Source organism: Panthera tigris, chromosome C2 (assembly GCF_018350195.1).
Source record: "Panthera tigris isolate Pti1 chromosome C2, P.tigris_Pti1_mat1.1, whole genome shotgun sequence".
NCBI lineage: Eukaryota > Metazoa > Chordata > Mammalia > Carnivora > Felidae > Panthera > Panthera tigris.
Window position 1 is genome coordinate 109,170,407 of NC_056668.1, and position 26,031 is coordinate 109,196,437.

Here is a 26,031-nt window from a genome sequence, read left to right on the forward strand (position 1 = left end):
TCCTCCATCCTACTCTGTTCTCTCAGCCTTACTTTGTTTTGATTAAAGTTTTGGTTAAGTACCACCTGCCACAGTGTTTTTTCCTCCCTTAGGCTGGTGTAAATTCTTGAGGACAAAGTGTTCACTATGTATTACTTGACTCAGACACCCCACCCCCCCCCCCAGTAAATATTGAATGAATGAATTAATCACATGCTGTACAAGCTATAATTTCATTGTTTAAACTTGGAACTTGTTCTGATATATGTATAGTGTGTTAAAGTAGATGGGAAAATTTTTAAAGGTGAGTTTTCAAAATGTAGATAATAATAACCTCCAATACTACTTTGAAGTAGTAGGATGGTCTTACTAATATAGTGAATATTACTATTAAAAATATTAGTGTTTATCTAAAAGTTTTAAGAAAGACCTTCCCCAAATGTGAGGTTTTCCAGATATTTGAAGTTTACCCCTTTGATTTAGGTGTTTACAAACTTTAATTATTTGAAAGGAAATACATTATAGACTTCCTTGTTCTCTGGAACAGCATACAAAACTTGTTCCGCAGACAAAGCCGTATTGTTTGAGTTTTGATATAACCCCTTAATGTCTTCAGTAGTTGGTTGGGTATTGGGATTTTTCTTGTACTCAGTAGTCGTACACTCAGCATTCTTTTTAATTAATGTTTATTCTTATGTGTAGAACTTAGAGCTGTCTCTTCTACTTCTTGTTGGTGTGTTTTCCTTTCATAGTGCCTTGTGTTTGTTTTTTTCATAATTTGATGCTGCTTTTCTCTTGAAAACAGGTAGACCCAGATATACAAACTGTCAGCATTGCATTTAACAAAATTTTAAATGCATTAATACCTTTGTTAAAAATGGTTACCTTCAGTTTGATGTTATTTTGATTACTACTTTTTCAGTTAGTCACTATGTGATGTTCTTCACTTATTTTCCATTTTGAAATAGGAATTAGTGAATATGATTGATAACCATCAAGTAACAGTAATAAGTGGTGAAACTGGTTGTGGAAAAACTACTCAAGTTACTCAGTTCATTTTGGATAACTACATTGAAAGAGGAAAAGGATCTGCATGCAGGATAGTTTGTACTCAGCCAAGAAGAATTAGTGCCATTTCGGTAAGTAATGTCTCACTTTTTAAAATTCCCCACCTTATTTTCCATCCTCCTAGTCTTGCTGGAACTAAACTGCTTTGAAGGTTTGTAATGGTTCTTAAATATATTTAGGATGTGTTGTTTTGAAAGTAAATATTTGGTAGTAAAGACCAAAATCTTGAATGACCTCTTATTGATAATAGATGTTCATGAGTTTAAGATAAATTATAAATTCAGGTAAATTTTAGTGTAAAATTAGAAGAAGAGAAAGCTGATACATTTTTGTGGGATTATAAACTCCAAATAATCCCCATCAGTATAGATGCTTTAAATATTACCACTTGATTCATTCAGCATTGTTTTTTGGTTCTCAGATTGTTTTTCAGTATGTAAGTACACTGATGGTGAAAGCAGGAAGCCTTGTATATTTTAGCTGCATTTTAAATTTTTTTAATGCAATTGCTCAATAAGAGGGAATTTATCATAAAAATTAAGATACTATTTTAGGTTTATCCTATTAACACTTTGAGGTACATGTTTACTACAAACAACAGCATTTCTGTTTGTTTAGTTAGATGACCTAGTTAAATGTATGGGTTATGTATTCTTTAAATATGTTAGGGGTTTCTTGCAACATTTGATGGGTATAGTGAATTTATTTCAGTGTTACATGGTTTTTTGTGTAAATTTAAATTATAAAGATTTACGGTTATGTTTAGTTGTATGATACTGCTATTTATCATCTCCAGGTCATTTAATAAAGAATTTGGTTAGAGACTGTGTTACCAATTATGACAATACTTTGGAGGAAATAACAGTATACATTTTAAACCATGATTTCTAAAGAAAGTACAGTAGCCTTTTTGGTAGAATCATATTTCTAGAAATTATATAAGATGACAGAATGGCAAAAAAGAACCACTTTTGGTATAGTACAATCATATAGCTAGATTTAAGTAAGTTAAAAATATGATCAATTTTCACTAATATAATATTACACATATATATTGACAGTGGGAAGAAATACTGACTAGGTTATTTTTTGTTTATTTTTCCAAGATCTGTTGGTACTTGAATGGGCAATTTAGTAAGTAATAAAAAGTGAAATAGTGGCCTAACTCCGTGTATACAGGATGTACTGACTGGAAAGTTTTATTTCTGAAGTATTGTTTCTTAATTATGCCATTTTCTATTTCTAATCTCATAAATCACTGTTCTGTCACAAGATGTCTATTGGTTACTTGTAGTTACATAAATCTGTATTGGATTATCAATTCCAAGTTAATTTTTGGCAGCCATAACTTTTAGAACAAAACCAAGAACCAGGAATGAAGCAACACCAATGTCTACCAAAAACAAAATCTCGAGGAACAAAAAGTACCAACATGTATTTGCCCTCATTATATACAAGGTTTATAAGTTTAGACCATGATTTCTAACTGTTTTAGAAAAGTTCAAAAGAAAGGTAGAGATGAATGAGAGGATGCTATATAGAAAGGCAGTTTGAAAATAGCGATGAGAATTTGGCCTTGAAGGGCTTTTTAAGAGAAAGTGAAAAGTCAATGTAAGAGGCAGTAGTCTGCAGCTTTTAAGGGACAATACACGGTTTTAGAACCCTTGAATTTTAGTATCTGTCTCTTTTTTTAACTCCTGAAAATCTGATGAACATTTTTTCCAGAAATCCCAGATTTTATGGATGTTCAAGATATTTGTCCTAAAGGAAATCCTATTTTCTTTGTAAATGTCTTTTATTTTGATTAAAGGTTGCAGAGAGAGTGGCCGCAGAAAGGGCCGAATCTTGTGGCAGTGGTAATAGTACCGGATACCAGATTCGTCTCCAGAGGTAAAGAATGTTCACCTCTTGTATACAGGTAGATTTTAGTGAAACTTTGAAGTTAGCGATTCAAAAGAAAGATTGCCCCCTATCTTTATGTTGATTACTATTAAAATTGACATTTAAAGTAACTGCAGCATAGGAAGCTTGCAAACTACAAACTCCTGTTTGGATTGTCTTTTTTTAAAGTGTGCTTTTATATTATTAAATGACTAGAGAAATCACTTACCTGGATATACATTAGTAGATCATCACTGCACTTGAAAGGAGTTGCTGTCATGTATCTTTTGGTACCACCATCCACTGCCATTCCCCCCCCTCCGATTGACTTTATTGATTTTGGTATCTTTAACTTACCGTATATCTGTAGTCCTTTTCTGGAGCTCAAGATTCCATTTAGCTTTTTAAATGAACTGATTTTTCAGTCACTGAACAGAAATTTAGGCCCCTAAGTGTTGTTTTCTGAATGTTAATGGTTATGCCTTTAAAAAGACATCATTGATGTATCGTGACAGTGAAAATAATGTATAGTGAACTTGAATGTAGTATTTCCCATTACTCTGTTGCGGTAAGCATTCCTATAACCAAAAAGTTAATTGTGAAGATTTTCTTTTAAACTTGTGTGGTACTTAGTAATTTGTTTAGTAAAGACACTAAAACCAAAACTCATATCCTGTCTTTCATTCACAGTCGGTTGCCAAGGAAGCAGGGTTCTATCTTATACTGTACAACAGGAATTATCCTTCAGTGGCTGCAGTCAGACTCGTGAGTATGTTTCACTTCAGGACAGATATTTAGTTAGTTAGACATTAGCAAAAGATGTCAGTATTAAATTGGATTTTACTAATTATTAAAGTAGAATGGTTCCGTTGTTGAATTTTGTACTAAGTTTCATACTTCACACTTTTGCTTCAGGCGTTTGTCCAGTGTTAGTCATATTGTGCTTGATGAAATCCATGAGAGAAACCTACAGTCAGATGTTTTAATGACTGTTATTAAAGATCTTCTCAATTTTCGACCTGACCTGAAAGTCATATTAATGAGTGCGACATTGAATGCTGAGAAATTTTCAGAATATTTTGGTGAGTAAATTTTATGATTATTGCTTTAGGAAGTTATCACAAAGCCACTGAATTTAGAGTTAATAAAATTTAAAAAAAAATCAAAAAGCTAATACATTTCTATGTACCAGGTACTTAAATGTTTAGTAAATATTCTCCTAGCTTCTAATCTCATAGATTAGAGAATTGAGCCTATTTTTGAAAGGTGGCATCATCTGTGTTAGAGTGAAGACATGTAGGTTTTTGGTGCCACCATCAGGTAATTAAGGTGGCATCAATGAGTTCAAACCACAGGTTTGAATAATTTTTTGGACATTTTTTTTGTGATTGTTCTGTGGTTTTCATGTACTGTCACAGGCTAGAGTGGCAGCGTGCTAATACTAATAGTACTCATGGACACTTCTGGAACACCTTGAGTGTGCCAGGTGTACTGTATTTGGCACTGTATCATCTTAACACCTCGTGAGGTAGGTGCTAGTATTCCCATTTTTGCCAATGTGTCTTTCCAGTATGCCTTGTAATGGTTGCATAATTAAGAGAGGGTTGAGGGGTGCCCGGGTGGCTCAGTCGGTTAAGCGTCTGACTTCACCTTCAGCTCAGGTCATGATCTCATGGTTCATGAGTTTGAGCCCTGCATTGGGCTCTTGTTCTGACAGCTCAGAGCCTGGAGCCTGCTTTGGATTCTGTGTCTCCCTGTTTCTCTCTACCCCTCCCCAGCTCGCTCACTGTCTCTCAAAAATAAGTAAATGTTTAAAAAAAGAGTTGAGAGGATTTGAAACAAATTTTGACTAGCTGTAGAGTACATTTTTTAAAAAATATGCTTATCTGTTTTGCTTCCAGTTGTAGGAGAAGGAGAGGAAAATGGTGGGGGGTGGGGTAAGGGTGAATAGTTAAAATGGAAGCTTAAAGACGTGTGAAATTAGTTGCTTGTATTGTTTTGTTTGTTTGTTGTTGTTTTGATGCATGGTCCAGACCTAACATTGAATAAACTGCTCAAACTTGTGCAATTCACAGGCAGAGCTGTGACACCACCTGAGATACTTTTTGACCTCTGATGCCATGTTGGCCTTGGTTTACAATGTATACTGCTTATTTTGCATGGTCTGAAATAGAAGTAGCATTTAAGTAACAGTACTAAGAGAGGTAGTTTTTTTTTTTTTTTTTTTTTTTAACTAGTGTTTCTAAAATAATAAGTAACAATTTAATATTTTGCTATGTCTTATTTAAACTACTTTTTTTTTCTCTTTTCCTGATTCTGGGTACCATAAGAGTAGTGCTTCTTAAGTTGATTTCACTAAAACTTGGGTTCTGCTGGTACCATCTTGACTAGTGATGGAGAGGAAATAGACTTCCAACTATTGAGTTATGAGTCCAACTTAAAATGCTCTATTCTTTGATATATTGTGTTACTTTGTAGAACCGTGATGCGTGTGTACAGTTTGGTAGCAGTAAAATGGTAGTAAGTGAAGAGTAGACTGCTACTTTTCATTAAATTCATTATGGAAAAATAGGGTACAATTGTAAAAGTGCCAGGACCATCTTTGAACTTAAGAAAGGTAAGAAAGGTATTGGCCTATTTATAATCTGTTAATTTTTTTTTTTTTAAACATTTTGAGTATAGATTTATGTCTTGTCTGCCATAATAGGTAACTGTCCAATGATACACATACCTGGTTTTACTTTTCCGGTTGCGGAGTATCTTTTGGAAGATATAATTGAAAAAATAAGGTAAGTAAATATTAGGAAATAAGAGCTTTAAAAATACTAATGCCACCTTTTTTTTCTGTTAAACTTTAATCTCAGAAGCTCTTTTTTAACCACTACCTTCTAAAACATCTTTTTTCCTTAAATCAGGGATTCCTAGACTTGGTTGCACATTAAAATCACCTGGAGCCCTTTAAAATCCAGATGCCCAATTCACACTCCCTACCTTAATTACATTACAAAATCTGGGCTGGTAGCCAGGCATCAGTTTTTTAAAGCTCCCTGGACAGCAAAGTTTGGGAACCTTTGTTATTAGTGCTTGAACCTCTCCTCTGATTGTCCTACCAAGTTTTCAGTTTTTGCTGGCTTCCATTGCCTACCCTTTACATAAGATTTCCCCTGAGGGTTCTTAATTAGCCTTTTTTCAGTCTTTCATGGTTTCACTGTGCCATCCTGTTTCCATGGCCATAGCTGTGTATTTTCACAGCTCTCAGAGCTGGAGCTTCTGAAGCTCTTCCTGAACTTTGCATTTGGTATCTAACTCTCTACTCAGCAGCATTCCAGTACCACAGGTACCTTGAAGCTCACATTTTTCCAGCTGAAATCATTATCTTCTATTCATTCCCCACCGTGCTTCCACCAAAACGTTAAAATGAAATAATTTCTCTTTGCAAGTTTGCCTTACCATGGTTACTATCCTCCACACAGTGTCTGAGCTGTAAATCCAAAGACTAATATGTATCAAGCAGTTGATAAATCATACCAGGATATGTTAACTGCTCTACATGCCTAGTAACTCAGTCTAAATCATTCTGTACTCCCACCTTTCCCACAGTACAAACCCTGAGAGCTTTCTCCTTACATGTGCCCTCTCATTTCTGTTTTCTCTGCTTAAGGTTGTTATTGTCTCTTCCGTGCTAGTAGTTCCTCTTCTGGTACTGTCTTCACTCTCATATATATGTGAGAGTGCCATGTATTTTCCTACAAAATCTGGTTATGTGAACTTTCTCCCCCTTGTCAAGCCTCCTGAAATTTTTCTTTAAAAACTTGTTTAAGGACCTTTATGTTTGTCATGACCTGTAGCAGAATACCTCAGCTAGTATACCCAAATTATTGATCCCTTCAGCACTCTGGCCATTAGAAGGCTACTAACAGCCTTCTCCGAGGGGATATACCAATTAATATTTGAATTTCTTGTTGAGGGAAGGGCTGGGAGAACACAGCCCATAGGATCAGGTTCCTGTTCCCTAGTTAGTCATCCCAAAGCTCTTTACAATCTGGCTCTATCCTTTTTTTCTAGTCTTATGTGTCTCCTGGTGTACCTGTGCTAAATGTACCATTCCCTAATATGCCAGTCAGTGCCCTTTCATTCACGTTTTTGTGCTTTGTTACATGCTATGTTGTCCTTTTAGACACCTTCTCCACCCTTTATGTATAAACTTAATTAATGTAAGAACAAATTCCAACTTCACTGTCTGTTAAGCTTTTTCTTATCCCTCCCATAGAGTGGGTTTCTTTCTCATCAACCTGTAGCAGGTTTATCATATCTCTTAAAATACTTACCATATTGTCAGGTACTTCACCTTTATATTTACCTCTTGGAATAGATTTCAGATTTGTCCAAGGTCAAGCATTTTGTCCTGTTCATCTCTATAACTAGAGTACAGCACAGTGCCTGGCCTATAGTAAACATGCAAATAAATATACGGACAGATAGGGAAACACTAGTGTTTTAAGATTCCACAGCTTACTTGTTAAGTGAGAAGACGGAAGTGATGGTGGGAAGGTGAAAACAAAGATCCTACAGTCGGTTTTACATGGAGAAAAGTCTGTTCAATTTTTTGGGTGGACATTTAAACAGATTTTTATTAAACTTCATGCCTGCCCTGTGCATTAGGGTCTGATCATAAAACAAGGAAAGACTTGGTACCTATCCTCAGAGCTTAAATGTAGACAGAAAGACATAGAAGCTGTCCTGTAAAGTATGACTGACCCATTCTGGAAGAAGTAAAGAATGTATTGGGAATGAGGTTATGTAGCAGGGATAGACTGGGCAAGTGAGGAAAGTAGTGAAATTCAGGGTAGGAAAAAGGGAAGTGTGTATATCAGAGAGGGTAGAACATAACTAAAAGTGAGAGAGGGTATCTTAATCGTCTGTGCTCTGGTTTTGTCATCAGTAAGCTTTATTATGCATTCTCTCTTCAATTCCACTTTGCACCATTCCTCTCACTTCCTACTGTGGCACATTTACCAATTATTTTCTAGTAACAGGTGACAGTAGTGCAAGTAAAGTTTGAGGGAACAGTAAGCTAAAATTATTTAATGATGAATTGCTTTCTTAAGCTCTGTAGAAGGCAGGGAATGTTCAGGGAACTGTAACTAAAGAGTCTCGGAAGCAAAAGAAGGGTGTATGTGCCCTTGTCATCCCCTAGTCAGCCCTAAGAGGGGAGTTGAAGGAAGGTGATCCCTCGACAGAAGTTTTCAGGCGAAGCCCCCATCTGTCCCTTCCCAGAAGAAGAGCTGAACTGAAGGGAAAGAAACAGGGTGAAGATGATATGGAGGGTTGTCATTGGGCACTTGGCCGGGGAGGGGGGGTGGGTTGAAGCTTACCTCTGTTTTTCGGAATTGCTGGGAAGGGAGCCAACTGTGGGTCCATCCTGCTGACTAGGACTAATCTCTGTCTCAGGTTGCCCTACCTCAAGTTGATGCCTCTATATGTATCGAAGACTTAGGGGAATCCTGGGTCACAGGTACTGAATAGGGAAGGGGTTAACACTTTTTGGGTGTCTACTATGTGTCAGGCACTGTGCTTTATCTTACTGCATTTTTCTTTTATTCTCCTGCCAATACTATTAAAGTATTATAATATTTCAAATAGGCAAACCGAAGGGCAGAGGTTTATATCTTGTCCAAGGTTACACAGGTAGTCAGTGGCAGAGCACGGACATCAGTCCAGTTCTGTCTGACTCTAAAGCCCATGGTCCAGACCCCCCTTTTCCATCTAGATGCTCTCCTTAGGCGAATTCCCAGGGGCTTTGGGGTCAAAGTGTAGTTTCACTTTTCTTTGTCTCCTCCCACCCCCATGCCTTTCAAACCATTTAAGTTAGGTGGAATTCTTAGGCAGATGCGCCCTCTGTTTTTAGCAGTCACTAATGGCGTGGTGGAGTCATGGCATATAATATTGGATTGACACATAGGACACTTGAATACAGATTCTGGCTCTGCCATTTGGCTCTGACTGTAAGACTGAGCAGAATTAAATAGTTCTCAAGCATGAGTGGGTCTGTAGGTCCATAGATAAATTTTCTGAATTTACTGGGGCACTAATTCAAATTCCTAGATTAGCAGACCCCAACCAGACCTACGGAGTCCAAATCACAAGGGATAGGACTCAGGATTCTGTATTTTATAAGCTCTCTGGGATTCTTATGTGCACTCAGGTTTGGAAACCTATATATTCAAAATCTGAGTCTTGTACTAGGCATTTATTATTTTATATGTGATATTTATATTTACATCAAACAGTAATGTTAACTTTTTAGAGCAAACTTAAAAGTTACTGTAGAATTAATTTTTTTTATTTTGACTGCTAATGATGATCTAAAGTTTTATGTACTTTGGTAGAGAAAAATGATTTTTATATAAAATGTTGGATTTTATATATTAATGAACAGCTACTAATAAACTATTTAGTAGCATTCACTAGAAAGCATAATGAAATGTTCTTTAAAATCCTCTTTAAAACCCGAAAGTAAAAAGTCACAGATATTTGCTAAAACCAGAGAGTTTGCAAATGGTTTAAGCTATTTAAGAATTTTTTTATTTATTTTAGATATGTTCCAGAACAAAAAGAACACAGGTCCCAGTTTAAGAGGGGTTTCATGCAAGGGCATGTAAACAGACAAGAAAAAGAAGAAAAAGAAGCAATCTATAAAGAACGCTGGCCAGATTATGTAAGGGAACTGCGAAAAAGGTATGTGTTTTTTGCTTGTTTTTAATCTAATTTGGGATCACAGAGGCTAAATGACTAAAACAAAAAAGCAGAGATTGTCTTCTTGAATTTGTTTCTAACTATTGTTATCCCAGTAATACTTCTATATGTTAATTGTGTTTTCCCATTTGCTGATTGAATTAATTTTAAGATTTTAAGATAACAGGTTGAACCTTAGGAAACTTGATCAGGCATTTCATGACTTCCTATTTAACTTTGCTAGGTATTCTGCAAGTACTGTAGATGTTCTGGAAATGATCGATGATGATAAAGTTGATCTGAATTTGATTGCTGCCCTTATCCGACACATTGTTTTGGAAGAAGAGGTTAGTTTTTTGTTTGTTTCTTAGTGATGTAATTTTAATTTCATTAGTATATCAAGACCCTGAGAAAAGAAGAATAATTTTTTAAATGCTTTTTACAAGTAGCATATGGAAGAAATTGACACTAGAAATAAGAATCTCAGAATACCAAAATTGAGGCATTTGATCTATTTGAAGAAAAGACTAAACAAATGAAATATCTGGGTTGTAAATCCTATTTTTAAAGAGTGAGCTTCAGGATGACTAGGTGGCTCAGTCAGTTAAGCATCCAACTCTTGATTTGAGCTCAAGTCATGATCTCAGTTTGTGAGATTGAGCCCTACATGGGGCTCCACACTGGCAGCACAGAACCTCTTTGGGCTTTGAGAGAACTCTCTCCCTCTTTCTCTGCCCCTCCCTCACTTGCTTTCTCTCTCTCTCTCTCTCTCTCTCTCTCAAAATAAACATTAAAAAGAGTGAGCTTCTATTCTTTAGTTACAATCAGTAAATAAAACTTCTGAAGCTAGTTTAAGTGTGCACAGAAGTTTACATTTAGTGTGTTTGGTTATGTGATACTTTGTAATGGTTATTTCCCCTCCATATAGGATGGTGCAATACTGGTCTTCCTACCAGGCTGGGACAATATCAGCACTTTACATGATCTCTTGATGTCACAAGTGATGTTTAAATCAGGTATTATGGAAATGCATTTTATTACAATTCTAAGAATAGTACTTAAATCATATGCAGCATGTGTTTTTTTTCTTTTATTTGAAGAAGCGTTGCTTAGTCTAAGGCTGCCTCACTGTAGGAACTTGGTGGTCTTAAGCCCAGGTTGGGTTTTTTCAAAAGTTGGATCTCTTTCTCTCTTTTTTAAAAAATAAAGTTCTAGGTCACTAGATGAAGGTGGTAGGTATATGGTGAAGTTCTTTATTTGGTATTATGAGTATATTTTACTCCTTTTTCTAAATTTGCCTAATAATATTGAGCCCTTAAAGTTAAGATGTTGGTACTTGCGTTTGTTTTTTCACTCACTGCTGCATTTAATTGGGCAGAAAATAAGGTTGAATTTATCCCTTAGCCCAGCGGTTTCTCAGTTCTGAATATACAAGTCACTAGTGGTGCTTCTGTAAAATTCAGATACTCAGACCCCATCCTCACCCCAAATCTGAGAATGTGACTTGAACGTCTATAGTTTTAAAAAATTCTATAGGTGCTTCCAACGCTTAAATAGCATGTTTAAGAGACATAATCTCTTATGTCTGAGAAATATATGGGACCATTTTTCTCCTATAAAATGCAGCCAGAGCATTTTCAGGAATAATTATTAACTTCCAATCAGTAAAATACAAAGCAAATTCTATTTAGTATTATATAATTCTAATTATATTTTCTAAACTTAATCTCTTGAATTGCTTTTGACACATTTTATTTTTACAAGACACTAAAAATTTTTTGATCTAATTGACTGAAATAGTAAAGCAGTATTTTTCATTCTTTGTTAAATCCCATTGTAGTAATGTCCTCAAAACATTCTCTATAATTAAAATTGTTTACTGTTCTATAGCTGGAAAATGTTTTTATCTGATTATCAGGGCTTCTCTGTAATGAAATAACTACTTTCAGTGATAACCTTTGTCTATAGAAAAAGTGTAGTTGTGATTAAACTATACAATTGAATTGTTTTTTTAAACAACTGGGATTCTTTTTTTGGCCGAACCTTCTAACGTTGGTCTCTCCCACCCCCCAAAAAAACACTACTGTATGATCTACTTTTAGTTTTAAAAAATGTGAGTATGTGTGGGGCACTGAGCTGGCTCAATCAGTAAAGCATGCAGCTCTTGATCTCAGGGTCGTGAGTTCAAGCCCCATGTTGGGTGTAGAGTTTACTTCAAATAAAAAATGTTGAGTATGTGTATATATTTACCAGGAAAAATACAAGGAAGATCTACCAAAATGTAACACTATAATTACATGCTGTGATATTGGTTATTATAATTGACTTTATTAATTTTCTAATTATTCTCAAGGAAGGAGGTATTAATTTATACTTTAACCACCTGCTCAATTCTTTTTAAAAAGAAATCTTTCCAAAGTTTAACAAGAATGTTTTTTCTCAAGTTATAGTTTTAAAATTTAGCCTTAATGATTGGCTGTACTCTGTTGACCATGTTAAAAGGGGCAAAAAAATTGGTCTAACTCTATACTGACTAAAGGTGAATTTTGAAACTCAATTTATTGAATGCTTATCAACTTATTTTTTTCTTCTCATAAGAGTATAGACTTTGTTCCCACTGACTACTGTAGTTGTGCAATATCAGCAGTCTAAACTCTTTTTACCCCAATTATGTTACCTTTAACAGAATTGTTTTTACTTTCATTGTTTTACCTGGCTACTGATTTTTTTTTAACTTGTAATGAAACATTTAAACTTAGAGAAAACTAGAGAATCGTACAGTGAACAACATATACCAATGACTTCAATGCAGCAATTATTTTTGTGATCTAATTTTTTCCTTTTTAAAATAAATTGCGGCTGTCATATATTATCTCTCAAAATATATGCATCTCTAAAAATGTACTTTTCTATATAATATATAACCATAGTACCATTTTTATATCTAATTCTTAACATCATCTAATAATCCAGTCTATAATCAGATTTTCCCATTTTCCCCCAAAAGTGTCTTTCACAGCTAATAGTTCAAATTACAGAAAATTGTAAGCCAGATAAGTCTTTTACTCCACATAATCACTTTCATATCCCCCTTACCTTCCCCATGGTAATGATTTGTGGAAAAGACTAGGCTAGGTCCACCTACCTCGACTTTCTAGACTTGTCTGAATCTGAGTCTTCATAATATTATCATTTGATCCTTTCTTACCTATACTTATAAAATGGAAGTTACATCTTAAGGCCTAATCCAACTCAAAGTAAATTATTTTTGGCCTGAGTATTGATCGAGTTAATGCATTTCATATTGTGTTACAGAGACAAGTAATTCAGAGCAATCTTTTTAGCAATATCAATTGCTTGACAGCTTTTTACTACCTTTTAAGATTTGTAACCCTTATCAGAGGATTTGGGGAGTATCATATTTCCTTTGAATAACAATAGTTTTTGGCAGGGGGAATACAGTTATCTTGAGTCATCTCGATACTTGCTAGAGATTTAAGTCTTTAAGTCGGGTTGCATTTTTTTTGTAATCATAGCTAAACTTGAAGTTTACCCTTGCTTCCTTAACATTCCCTTATTTCCATCACTAATAACTACACCAAACTTTCTCCCTATTGTCTAGTAATCACGAATGGGTTGAACTATTTCATTTTGAAACTTAAAAAGTAGGAATGTGATTTTACATTTCTAACAAAATTACATTTAAAAATGTGGGTCACTTTACCAGTGCTCTTTCATTTTTTTTTTTAACATAAAAGTGGACATGGGAATTTCATTAAAGTGCTCTAAAAATTCACTTATTATCTATATGATTAAAATAGTGAGGATCCCCCAAGGTCTATAAACTTATATTCATATTAGAGCGAATTTTTTGATGTTCAGTTAACTGATGGGAATAGAACTAATGATGTTTTCTAGCATAATTTGAAAAGATTGTTCCTAACTTTTAAGCATTCTTTAGGAATTTGGGGAATATGTTTATCAATGTGAAATAAATTGACAGAATAAAATGTCAGTAAGAACTTACTGGAGCACTAAGAAAACAAGAAAATAAAAAGAATAAAGTTTCTCCGATTATACATAGTAATATAAATTAAGAATTATGTGCTTAACTAATCTGGAGCTTTTCTGCAACTGTTTATCTTAAAGTTTACTTTTCTTTTTTAATTTTCAGACAGGTTTATTATTATACCCTTACATTCACTGATGCCTACGGTTAACCAGACACAGGTATGTTGTTAAATGTATTCATCCTCTGTCTTTCAGATTGAGGCAAGCTTCAGATTAAGGACTGCTTATTATCTTTTATTTTCTTTTATTTTTTTTGAAGGTGCATTTTCAAGTAGTAATCCATATAAAAATCACTTCTTTAAGAACTTTGCAAATGAATCTTCAGGGGATAATTGCACAAAAACTCGAGTAACTGAGTAATTAACAAATTAGTTTTGTCAGCATTAGGGAAAAGTTTATAGACTGGTTTCACCAGTAACTTGTTTGGGTTGCAGTTATCTATGACATACTACAGCTTGATGTTTGAGATTTTGATTTAACAGAATTAATGTATTTGTAGGTATGAGATTTCCTGTTTTATCAATAATATATTATTATGGTTTTGAATGTTTTGTCTCTTGTCAGGTTCAGGCATGTCCCTTGTTAGGATCAACACTGCATTCTCAAAGACAAGATAGTTTTCTGGACTGCAGTGTTTGCAGGCCCTGATAGAAGGAGATGGCTCAGAAGAAAGTCTCTCTCTCTCTCTCTCTCTCTCTCTCTCTCTCTCTCTCTCTCTCTCTCTCGTACTTTTTCCCCTCCTTTTGTGAGAAAATCTCAAGGCATTTCTTATTGAGGCTCTTTTAATATCTTTTCTGCTGATTCTTTAATCCTGAGTAAGCCTCAGCCAATCCAATTAGAGTACATACCTAAGTGAAGACAAGGGGTGAAGGACTGTTAGTTCCAAAGACCAGACAGAAGAGTACTTTCACTCTGACACACTAATAGTAAACTGTGTATTCCTTTGCTAGAAATTATATGACTACATTAGAAATTCTATTTTCTGTTGATTACCTTTGATGTAAATGAAGAGATAAATGTATGCATTTCTTTGCATTATAGCCAAGTGGTACTTGACCACAAGTTCTCCTTTTACTCAGGTGGCTTTGTGAAGGATGCCATTGAAGATTTTATTTTTTTTAGTTTGACTTCAAAAACTTGTATGTAGTGGTACAGCCCGCTGCTATCCATTCTGAGTTTGGCATCTGCCTGGGTGGTTGGTGTCCCTTACCCATAGAGTTTTGGATCATTTGTAATTCTTATTGTTAAACTGAACTCTCTCTCTCTCTCAAGAGTTTGATACACAAAAAAACATTTTGCTTTACAGTTCTTGTTAAAAAACATTCTGTAAATTTAATCCTATTTCATTTGAAATTTAGTTTGTGATAAGGTTCATTCTAAAATCTGGGAGATTTTGTTTGGTTTAACGAAAATGATGGTTTAATTGAAAATGATGTGTACCTATAAGTATGTGTACAAATGTTAGATGCATATGTGAAGGAATGAACGCAATGTTGAAAAGGAACAGTATCTGAAGTAATTCTGATTGGAAGAATGATGTCTTAGAAATTAATGTGCTTTTGAGGTTTTGATGTATTGATTCTTACAGGTATTTAAAAGAACTCCTCCTGGTGTTCGGAAAATAGTAATTGCTACCAATATTGCAGAGACTAGGTAAAAATTGTTTTAAATATCAACTACTGATGATTATGAGTTTTGAGCCCCATAAATTAGCATACCTTATACACTTCTCTCTCTAAAAGATACTTCATAATGTCTTTAAAGTTAATTTAGTCATGGTGTTGGGCAGAGGCTTTTGTTTGCTTTCTAATCCTATAATGGATTAGCCTTTCTAAGTGTTTTTTAAAAAGCCTTCTTGGGGTGCCTAGTGGCTCAGTTGGTTAAGCGTCCAACTTCAGCCCAAGTCATGATCTCTCAGTTGGTGAGTTTGAGCCCTTCAATGGGCTCTGTGCTGACAGCTCAGAGCCTGGAGCCTACCTCAAATTCTGTGTCTCCCTCCCTCTCTCTCTCTCTGCCTCTCTGCACCTCCCCTGCTTGCACAGTGACTCTATCTCAAAAATAAACATTAAAAAAAAAAACCTTCTTAAGGAATCATGGGAGTTGAGGTCAATTTTGGTTTTGCCTTTTTCTGGTTGGGGGTCGTCGTATTGTTTGGTAATTAGTTATGAATAGCCTTAAAATTTCTTATATTCCTTTGGAAGCATTAATATGTCTTTATACTCATTGAAACAGATTTTTCTGTGGAAGCTGATATTAAACCATGTGGGAACTTGGGCCCACAGAGCTAGGTACAAAAGTCATCAAGCAAGCTATGAAGTTTGACTATGGGCAAATAAAAATTCCTCATGTCATCTGCAGAATTGACTGCCACTACAGCTCCTGATGCTGCCTGCCCAACAAGGGGCTTGATCCCTGTAATGTTGGTGAATGTGGGAACAGTGGTGAAAATCCCTAACTGCAAAATCAATATGACTAATTAAAAATGCTTTGAAGTCCCTATCTGTAGTCCTGTTAGAGGTTATGTGCTTTTAATGTATTTTTAATATTTCATACATCTGTTTTCCAAACAGCATTACCATAGATGATGTAGTTTATGTAATAGATGGAGGAAAAATAAAAGAGACACACTTTGACACACAAAACAACATCAGTACCATGTCTGCTGAGTGGGTTAGTAAAGCTAATGCCAAACAAAGGAAAGGTCGAGCTGGAAGGTAAGATGGAACCTTTGTCTGTAAGTTGTTTTAATCATAGTTTCTTTGGAAAAATATCTGCCAAGTTTTCTATTTTTAATTTTTCAATCTAGTTAATTAAAATTAATATTATTTGTTAATTTGTTATTCTATTTAATTTTGTTTCCATTTTTTAAAAAGCATGAATTACTAATCATAACTAGTAATAATATTTGAATGTCATGTTATCTCCTAAACACTTTGTATATATTAACTTGCTTAATCTTCACAACAATGCTAGGAACTAGGTTATTGCCCCCATTTTAAGGGTATGGAAATTAAGGTATAAAGAAATTAAAAGTTAAACAGTTGTGTAAGTAGCAGAGTCAGAACTTGAACCCAGGCAGTCTGGCTCCAGTCTGGGCTCCTAACCCTGTGCTTTACATCTATACTAGTTTTTCACTATTAGTTACCAATGAAAACACAAGGAAGTTTTCTCATTGATATGGGGGTAGCATAAGAAATAATATCTCTATCTTAATGGTAGAAAGAGTGATTTGCCTTTAACACAAGTAATTGCACTTATTATTCATTTTAATACATACTTCCTAGAAGTTTTACACCCTTATTCATATGAGTGGTAGAATCACGTCTGAAGTTGTAGAAGAGAGTTTTTCTTTTGCCTCCTACAGGTAGTACGAAAAAATTTCCATTAATCTTCAGATAACTGGCGTAAGTAAGGAAAGGAGAGTTAGATAATTTCAGCAATACTTTGTTTTACATTTGTAGGTAGTAAAGCTCTGTATCTTGCTATAATCTTGCAGATTATCCCACTGCAATTTGTAGGCCGTTTATTAGATTATGCAGTTGCTGCTCTTGAGCTGAAGTGATACCTTATTCTAAGAATAATCTCTAAGACTGAGGTTTTCTCATGAAGACTTAATACCACTGGATACTAATTCAAGTAGTATTCACCATTGTGGTACACTTTTTTATATGAATAGTAAACATACTAGCCTTAGGTTTGATCCATAAAACGGTTCTAGAAATAAAGTAAACGAAGTATTATGTTTCGTCTAAATTTTCATTTGCAGTAGCTTGATAGAAGTTAACTGTGGAATTACAGTGGTTTAATTCAAATGAAAAATAGCCTCTTGTAGGGTCCACAGATAATAAATTCCTTTACCAAAGCCTGATTTGATTAATAATTACTTTGAAGGCCAAATCAAACTATATTATATGGTCCTCAGTGGAAGCATTCTTCGTTTTTACAGGCATGTTATATTAATAGATGATGGGTCTTTGTATACTTGTGACAGAAATAGCTAAGAATTTTAGAATTTATTTTTATTCCTATAGAAAATGGACCTCCCCCTCCTTTAGCAGCAAGAGCCCATAGGAATATTTATTCTGTTTGAAAATATATGAATACCCTCACCTCTACATGTCTATCCTTAACACTGTCCATTTATATCACTAAAGAAAAATTCAGCAACTAAAACATTTCCAAAATCCCTCTGAGAGCTCACTAAATAGCACATACTTAAAAGATTTTAGGGGCGCCTGGGTGGCTCAGTCGGTTAAGCGTCCGACTTCGGCTCAGGTCACGATCTTGCGGTCCGTGAGTTCGAGCCCCGCGTCGGGCTCTGGGCTGATGCCTCAGAGCCTGGAGCCTGCTTCCGATTCTGTGTCTCCCTGTCTCTCTGACCCTCCCCCATTCATGCTCTGTCTCTCTCTGTCTCAAAAATAAATAAACTTAAAAAAAAAAAATTTAAAGATTTTAAATAATATAGACAGGTTAACATAATGCTAGGATTATTACATAAAATGCTCACAAGGCATATAGAGGGTAAACCTCAGTAAACAGTTATTAAGCACAGCATTCTGGAATCTGTAAGTTAGTAAAAAGGAACCAAATTATTGGTGCGGGGAGGAAATCATCTCTTTCTTAAAACTAGAACATAGGGATAATGGATCTAGATAATGTTCCTCAGATACATGGGGAGAAGGAATGTATGATTAATAAAAATGAAATATTAAGTTAGTTATGGTGTAGTTCATATGATACAGATATTGGCTATTTTCCCTGCTTGCTATTTTCTCTGGAGTTCTAAAAAGTCATTGGTAATGTTCCTTTTATTTATTTATTTTTTAAGAGTACAGCCTGGTCATTGCTATCATCTATATAATGGTCTTAGAGCAAGCCTTCTGGATGACTATCAACTGCCAGAAATTTTGAGAACTCCTCTAGAAGAGCTTTGTTTACAAATAAAGGTAAATTAGGTGGGAGAGTTAAGGAACTAAATGGAGAGTGGGGTTCTAATTTTCAACATTTGTATAGAAGAAAGTAGTATATTAATCTGTGAAGAATTGTTATGCGTGTGTGTGTGTGTGTGTGTGTGTGTGTGTGTGTGTGTTTTAGTAAACTGTCTTTAAACTTCCTTCAAATGTTTATTAAACACATTTTATCATGTACTGCTCTAGGATCATGCTGCCTGTGTTTGAATCCTAACTCCCCTGACAGGCTAGTGGCAAGTTATTTAAATAAAGCTTATATAGAATTCTTTAGAACATTGCCTGGCATGTAGTGAGTAAGTGTTCAGTAAATAAATATTAGCTACATGTACTGTTACTACATCTTAAGGTGCTGTCCGTCTGATAAACCACTCACCATTTTTTGGCATTTTATATGTATTTTGATAGAAACAACCTTTTTATTTTGAAAAAGATCGGTAATAACCTATTTGTTGAGATTTTAACCAGCTACTTTTCTCATTAATATAAAGCTGGTGGGTGATAGAAAGTAGTAATGTGAAAATCATGTATAAGTTTGATGCTTTATTAATTGACTGACACAGGCATGACTAAACTGTTAATGTCAGTATATGATATATGTTTAATTATATTTGTCTTCCCCCAGATTTTAAGGCTAGGTGGAATTGCTTATTTTCTGAGTAGGTTAATGGATCCACCATCAGATGAAGCGGTGTCACTCTCCATAAAACACCTGATGGAACTGGTAAATTTTATTTTATTTTTCAAAATGTTAAGTTAGATTTATAATGTTAGAGCACGTAAGCCACCTGATTAAAAAATTTACTCTCATTACTATGAAGTAGATCAATGAATACACAGTGCCAAATTTGATTTACTCTTTGGCTTGGTATATGAAACGTGAATTAGAAAGTTATAAAATGATACCTTTGTGATGGTCTTATTATTCTGGGTCCTTTCCACACAATTTTTTCATTGTAGGCTTGTTTTAAAACTAGATAAAATTTTGGGGGCACCTGGGTGGCTCATTCGGTTAAGCGTCCGACTTCAGCCTGGGTCATGATCTCGCTGTTCTGGATTTCAAGCCCCGCATTGTTCTCTGTGCTGACAGCTCGGAGCCTGGAGCCTGTTTCAGATTTTGGTCTCCCTCCCTCTCTCTGTCTCTGCCCCTTCCCCACTCCTACTTTATCTGTCTCTCTCAAAAATAAACATAAAAAAAAAAAAACTAGGTAAATTTTATATCTTTCAGTTTACTGGTCTTTGTCTTCATTTGCATTCTTCAGATGAATTTGGTTGGTTTCTTAGATTCTTCTGATTACCATAATGTTTTCAGAGCTTTTCTCAAATCCAAGTAATTTAATGACTGTGGACATCTTATGAAGGCAATTCTTGTATTTTTGAAAGAATACTAATGAGCTTTATATCCCCCTGCCTGACATTTTGGTCTTAATTTTTTTTTTTTTGTTTTGTTCTGCTTTATGTTCTTTCTGTGACATCATTGTTTTGAGAAACTAGTTTCAGTGACTTAACAAGTTACTACTTAGTTGGTAGCCATCCCTGCACAAGACCATGTTGAGAAGAGTCACAGGACTGGCTATGAATTAGTACCCAGAGTGAGGAGAAGGGCGCTGTGAGGTAATGCTCAGAGAAGAGAAAAAGTGGTTCAAGCTGTCTTCTCCAGTAAGGCAGCCACTGGTCACATGTGACTATTTAAATTTGAATTTTGAAGTAAATTACAAATTCAGCATCTCTAGTCACATTGCACATAGAACATTTTTGTCATTGCTAAAATTGTTGATTCGTGTGGGGTTAGAGGTTTCTGAAGATGTACTTTATATATTTCATTTTTATTTAAGCCATTTATACAGGTAATTTTGAGAATTTGACCTACATCAGAACACTGTAGTAGGTTTTAATGTGAGTTATTTAAATGAAAAAGCATTGTTAATTATCTTTGTTGGAATTTGTATTAGGTTTAGTGAGGTTCCTGGTACTTTAGGAAGTAGTACAGTTTTACTGCTGACCTGTCTTCCCACCTAGGCTTTTATCTAGTAGAATAGAGCTTTGCTGCTATTTCGTCTAATAGAATAGAGCGAGGTGGCAATCAGAGAATCAACTTACTGTTGATGGTAGAGATGGATGACCAGAGAACAGCTGGACTCTGAAGCCCAAGTGGGTGGCTTCTTCTCTCCCAACTGAATTTAAGAACCAGTCTTTACTTAGCCGTTTGCTTGAAACGGCCATGCAAATCCTTCTCCATCATGAAAAGGCCAGCAAATCCTTCTCTCAACAGTAGATTCCAAAGCTTTTTTAAAGTTTTTATTTAAATTACAGTTAAAATACAGTGTAGTATTAGTTTCAGGTGTACCATATAGTGATTTTATGCTTCCTTAAGACACCCAGTGCTCATCACAAGTGCATTCCTTATCGCCATCACCTGTTTAACCCATCTCCCCACCCATCTCCCCTCTGGTAACCATCTGTTCTCTGTAATTAAGAGTCTGTTTCTTGGTTTGCCTCTCTGGGATTTTTTGTTTTTGTTTCTGTTTTTCTTTTGTGTATGCTCTTTGGTTTCTTAAATTTTATGTATGAGTTAAATTATTAGGTGTTTGTCTTTCTCTGAGTGACTTATTTCACTTAGCATGATACTCCATCCACATCTTTGGAAATGTCAAGATTTCATTCTTTTTTATAGTTGAGTAATATTCCTATATATATATACATATATATATGTGTGTATATATATATGCATGCCACATGCCACATCTTCTTTACCCATTCATCAGTTGGTGGACACTTGGGCTGCTTTTGTAGTTTAACTATTGTAGACAGTGCTGCTGTAAACATTTGGGGTGCATGTATCCCTTTGAATTGGTATTTTTGTATTCTTGGAGCGAATACCTGGTAGTGCAGTTGCTGGATTGTAAGGTAATTCTATTTTTAACTTTCTGAAGAGTGGCCATGCTGTTTTCCACAGTGGATACACCAGTTTGGGTTCCCACCAACAGTGCATCATTAGGGTTCCCCTTTCTCCACATCTTCGCCAACACCTTTTGTTTCTTGTGTTGATTTTAGCCATTCTGACAGGCATGAGGTGATATCTCATTGTGGTTTCTATTTGTATTTCCCTAATGACAAGTGATGAGCATCTTTTCATGTGTCTGTTAGCCATCTATATTTTTTGGAAAAATGTCTGTTCATGTCTTCTGCCCATTTTTAATCAGATTATTCATTTTTAGGGTGTTGAGTTTTATAAGTTCTTTATATATTTTGAATACTAACCCTCTATCAGATATGTCATTTCCAGATATTTTCTCCCATTCTGTAGGTTGCTTTTTAGTTTTGTTGATGGTTGGTTGGGGAAGGGGCAGAGAATCCCAAGCAGACTCCTTGCTGTCAGTGTGGACCCAAGCACAGGGCTCCCATTTTGCAAACCGAAATCATGAGATCATGACTTGAATTGAAATCAGGAGTCAGACACTTAACCCATTAAGCCACCTAGGGGCCCTATAAATAGTTCTGTTTATCCCTTTCCAATCATCTAGGACCCATAGTACAATCTTGAGCAGAAGTGGTATGATAGTATACATTCTTGTGTTCTTTTTCTCAGAGGGAAAGCTGTCAACAATTTGTTGAGTGTATTTGTTGAAGATTTTTTTCATGGAAACCGTCAAATTAAGGAAGTTTCTGGTTTACTAAAAGATTTTTATTGTGCATGGATAATTGATTTTGTCAAATCCCTTTTCTGCCTCTCATGAGATTATGATGTGGGTTTTTTCTTGTTTAATTTGCTGTGTATTGGATTACGTTGATTTTTTTTTTTTTTTTTCAAATGTTAAACCAACTTTCATTCCTGAAACAAATCTAACTTGCTGGGATTCAATTTCCTTTTTTTTTTTTTTTTTCCTCCCTGTGGTTTCTCATGCATAAGTTTATTTAGTAGTTTTCCTTTCTCCAAATGTCCCTGTCCAGTTTGTTACCAAGATTATGCCAGGTACAAAAAAACAAGTAGGGAGCATTATATATTTTTTTTGTTTTTCTGTTCTCTGAAAGAATTTTTTGTAAGATTAAGGTTATTTCCACCATAAATGTTTAGTAGAAGTCTTTTCTGATGGGATACATACGGGTTATGGTTTTTATTTTTTCTTGGTATCTTTTTGTGTACCTAGTTATTTTAATTGTGTACTGGGCATTGCATTTATAGTGCTCTTTGTAGATAAAAATTTGAAACTTAAGATGGCCAGCGAAGATTTATGTTGCTTCTGCCAGGAAAAGAAGCACCAGTTCTGGGCTCACCTCCCTGGACTTCTGTTATTCTCCAAATTCTATACTTGGAATTTTTATACTTCTTTTTTAACTCCTCAGTGTCTTCAAGCAGCTTTCCTAGCTGTATTCAGTGGGACGATTGGACCAAATTACCTAGGTAATCAGAGCAGTAGCCCACCCCCAGTTTTCAGTGTTCTGGATATGCCCATTATTTCTTGCCTTCCTGTCTGATGTAAACTACCAGAATCAAAGCTTTGCATTATATATTTCGAATATATAATAGTTGTTTCTTTCTTTGTTTTATTTTGTCCCACAACACCAGGGGGTGATTTTATTTGATTGAAAGATTGCTAATGTGGTATTTCTCTTATTTCTCTCCTAACATTTAGAGTAGGGCCAGGTTGTGGATATTTTGTCTATTTTAATGTAAGTTTCTAACCTTTGCTGACTTCAGAAATTCTGTTTTGGTGAAGAAAACAGCATCAAACAATATTAAAGCATTTGGGTCTAAGAGTGAGAACTCTCCTGTTGTTTATTTTAAAGCAAACTAAAATAGCTTTGAATAGGATGCTTTACAGTGTTGATTTTAAACATAAATCCGTGCTTTACAGAATGCTTTGGATAAACAAGAAGAATTGACACCCCTTGGAGTCCACTTAGCACGATTACCAGTTGAGCCACACATTGGAAAAATGATTCTTTTTGGAGCTCTTTTCTGTTGTTTAGACCCAGTACTCACCATTGCTGCTAGTCTCAGCTTCAAAGATCCTTTTGTCATTCCATTGGTAAGAAAGATACAGATAAAAGGCTAAGCGTTTTTATATTCACAGAATAGTTTTTGTTGAGATCCATTTTTCAGCATTTTATTTGAATGCCTTTCTCACTTGACCATCAGGGCAATTTAAGTGGCCTTCATCTATTTTTTCTTTTTTTTTTTTTTTTTTTCCTTCTTTCTTAAGGGCAAAGAAAAGATTGCAGATGCAAGAAGAAAAGAATTGGCAAAAGATACCAAAAGTGACCATTTGACAGTTGTGAATGCATTTGAGGTAAAAAATGACTTGTTCTGGATTGTGACAGTTCATTCAAGTGAAAAGCTGATAATAGATGTACTCAGTTTTTAAAATGTGTATATTTAATAGGTATCAGGAATAAATTGCTGAGTGTTTAAAATTAGGTGAACATTTAAAAAACATTGCACATGATATATTTTTTGATAGTTCATTACATTTACCCTTTTGGGAAAAAAAAAATCTGTATTTGTATTTTGATAACAGTAGAACAAATTAACAGTTTATCTTAAAAATCTATTTTATATTCATTTATATCTTTGTGTTGACATTCGTAAAAGGTGGTCTTAGTCTGTTTATTAATAAACTAACTTATTCAGATTTAACATTTTGATGACTATGCTAATCATGCACATTATTTAGAGAGACCGTTTCTCCTCCCAAAAGTCAAGCTTATGTGAGGAATACATTTATCACCCATATTTGCAAAATTTAAATGTAATTAGGTTTTTAGAGATAGTATCTTTTTACTGTAGCTCTAGATTTATTTTTATACCACATATTATGGGAAAGTTATGTATTTTTTTTCTTTGAGCTCATCCAGTATTAACTTTTCTTTTTCCCCATCTTCCCTTGTCTGTGTATATAACTTCATATACATACATATATATTATATATATATATATATTATATATATATATTTACATACATATATATTATATATATATTATATATATATATAATATATATATAATATATATTTGTGTATATTCCAATACAGTAGCATTAGAATTTGTTCAGCAGTGTTCTTTTTTATTAATACCTAATATATATGATGGCATTTTGTATAAAATACACAGTATATTGTTATATAACTTGTACTTGTTTGTATGAAGAAAGGTCTGGAAATTCATTAGTGGGTATATCTTAACAACTAGAATCATGGGGAGTGCTTTTTTTTTAATAGTATGTGAATTTCAAAATTCTTTGAGTAGTTTATAAAGAAGATGAAGTATTGGTAGAAGAGTAAGTTATTACCCAAATAAAGATAAACTAGTAAGAATCTTTGCTTTGATGAACAATATTAATAGTTTTCTTTAATTTCTTTGCCCCATAGGGCTGGGAAGATGCTAGGCGACGTGGTTTCAGATATGAAAAAGACTATTGCTGGGAATATTTTTTGTCTTCAAACACATTGCAGGTAATGGTGAATGTTTTGAAATGATTCCCAAATATGTTTATATGTATCCATTTTGTATAGTTAGATCTTTAGCAAAAAAGTTAATGGTGTCAGTTTGTTACATGAAGTTAAATGATTTTACAAAATAATAGAAGGAATCTTTATTAAATAAATCAACTGCAACAAAACAAAGGTATATAATATAATAAACATAAAGGTGGCTAATGGCTAAGAAAAGAAACAAGATTCCAGAGTATAGCAGGAAAATGTAGTAAAGCTTGGGTACTCTTTTTGCCCCCACCTTCTAGTTGCTGTTTTGATGATTCAGCCTGAAAATGCTCACTGATACTCCTAAAATCTATTTTAAAATAATAAACAGTATCTTTACCTTAACTTTTGGGTAGGTTATCTTTAATAAGAAAACACTGGAAAGGAGGCCTTTGTGAACCAGAGATCGTAAATAAACAGGACAGATAGACATCAGACATAACGACTCTACACTGAATTGGAGAAGTGTAAGATTAGGAATTCCTCACGTTCCCCTGTTACATGTACATTCCAGTGATATGGCAGGAACCTTGGTACTGGACATTTAACAAATGTACAAGGGGGTAAAAGAATCAAGAATCTAGCATGTCTAGCAAATCTAATAAAAGCTGTGCAAACATTAACAAAATGAAATATGACAGTTCTCAAAGTTACAACAATCAGTGTCAAAAAAGAATAGATTACAACATATCTCAACAGAAAATACTGTACAACTGCTTCATAGTAAATAACAGTTTAGGAAGAATATGAATTCAATAAAACAAAGATAAGAAAATAAACCAATAGAGTGGATGAAAAGACTGCTGACCTAAGAAGACACATTGATGACCAAAAGAATTACAGGGAACAA

The 26,031-nt window shown here is 34.6% G+C and overlaps 1 protein-coding gene across 1 annotated transcript in view; it reads left to right on the top strand.

Annotated features, from left to right (window-relative positions):
• Positions 1 to 26,031, top strand: part of DHX36 (DEAH-box helicase 36) — a 51,084-nt gene that overhangs the window by 13,613 nt on the left and 11,440 nt on the right. Inside the window, exons 5-20 of the mRNA XM_007086283.3 lie at positions 948 to 1,118; positions 2,858 to 2,937; positions 3,619 to 3,693; positions 3,844 to 4,010; positions 5,636 to 5,717; positions 9,526 to 9,666; positions 9,908 to 10,010; positions 10,592 to 10,679; positions 13,838 to 13,893; positions 15,323 to 15,387; positions 16,305 to 16,448; positions 18,563 to 18,680; positions 19,327 to 19,425; positions 23,558 to 23,731; positions 23,906 to 23,992; positions 25,071 to 25,154. Coding sequence (XP_007086345.2) covers positions 948 to 1,118; positions 2,858 to 2,937; positions 3,619 to 3,693; positions 3,844 to 4,010; positions 5,636 to 5,717; positions 9,526 to 9,666; positions 9,908 to 10,010; positions 10,592 to 10,679; positions 13,838 to 13,893; positions 15,323 to 15,387; positions 16,305 to 16,448; positions 18,563 to 18,680; positions 19,327 to 19,425; positions 23,558 to 23,731; positions 23,906 to 23,992; positions 25,071 to 25,154 — 1,734 coding nt within the window. The remainder of the gene's footprint in view (positions 1 to 947; positions 1,119 to 2,857; positions 2,938 to 3,618; positions 3,694 to 3,843; positions 4,011 to 5,635; positions 5,718 to 9,525; positions 9,667 to 9,907; positions 10,011 to 10,591; positions 10,680 to 13,837; positions 13,894 to 15,322; positions 15,388 to 16,304; positions 16,449 to 18,562; positions 18,681 to 19,326; positions 19,426 to 23,557; positions 23,732 to 23,905; positions 23,993 to 25,070; positions 25,155 to 26,031) is intronic.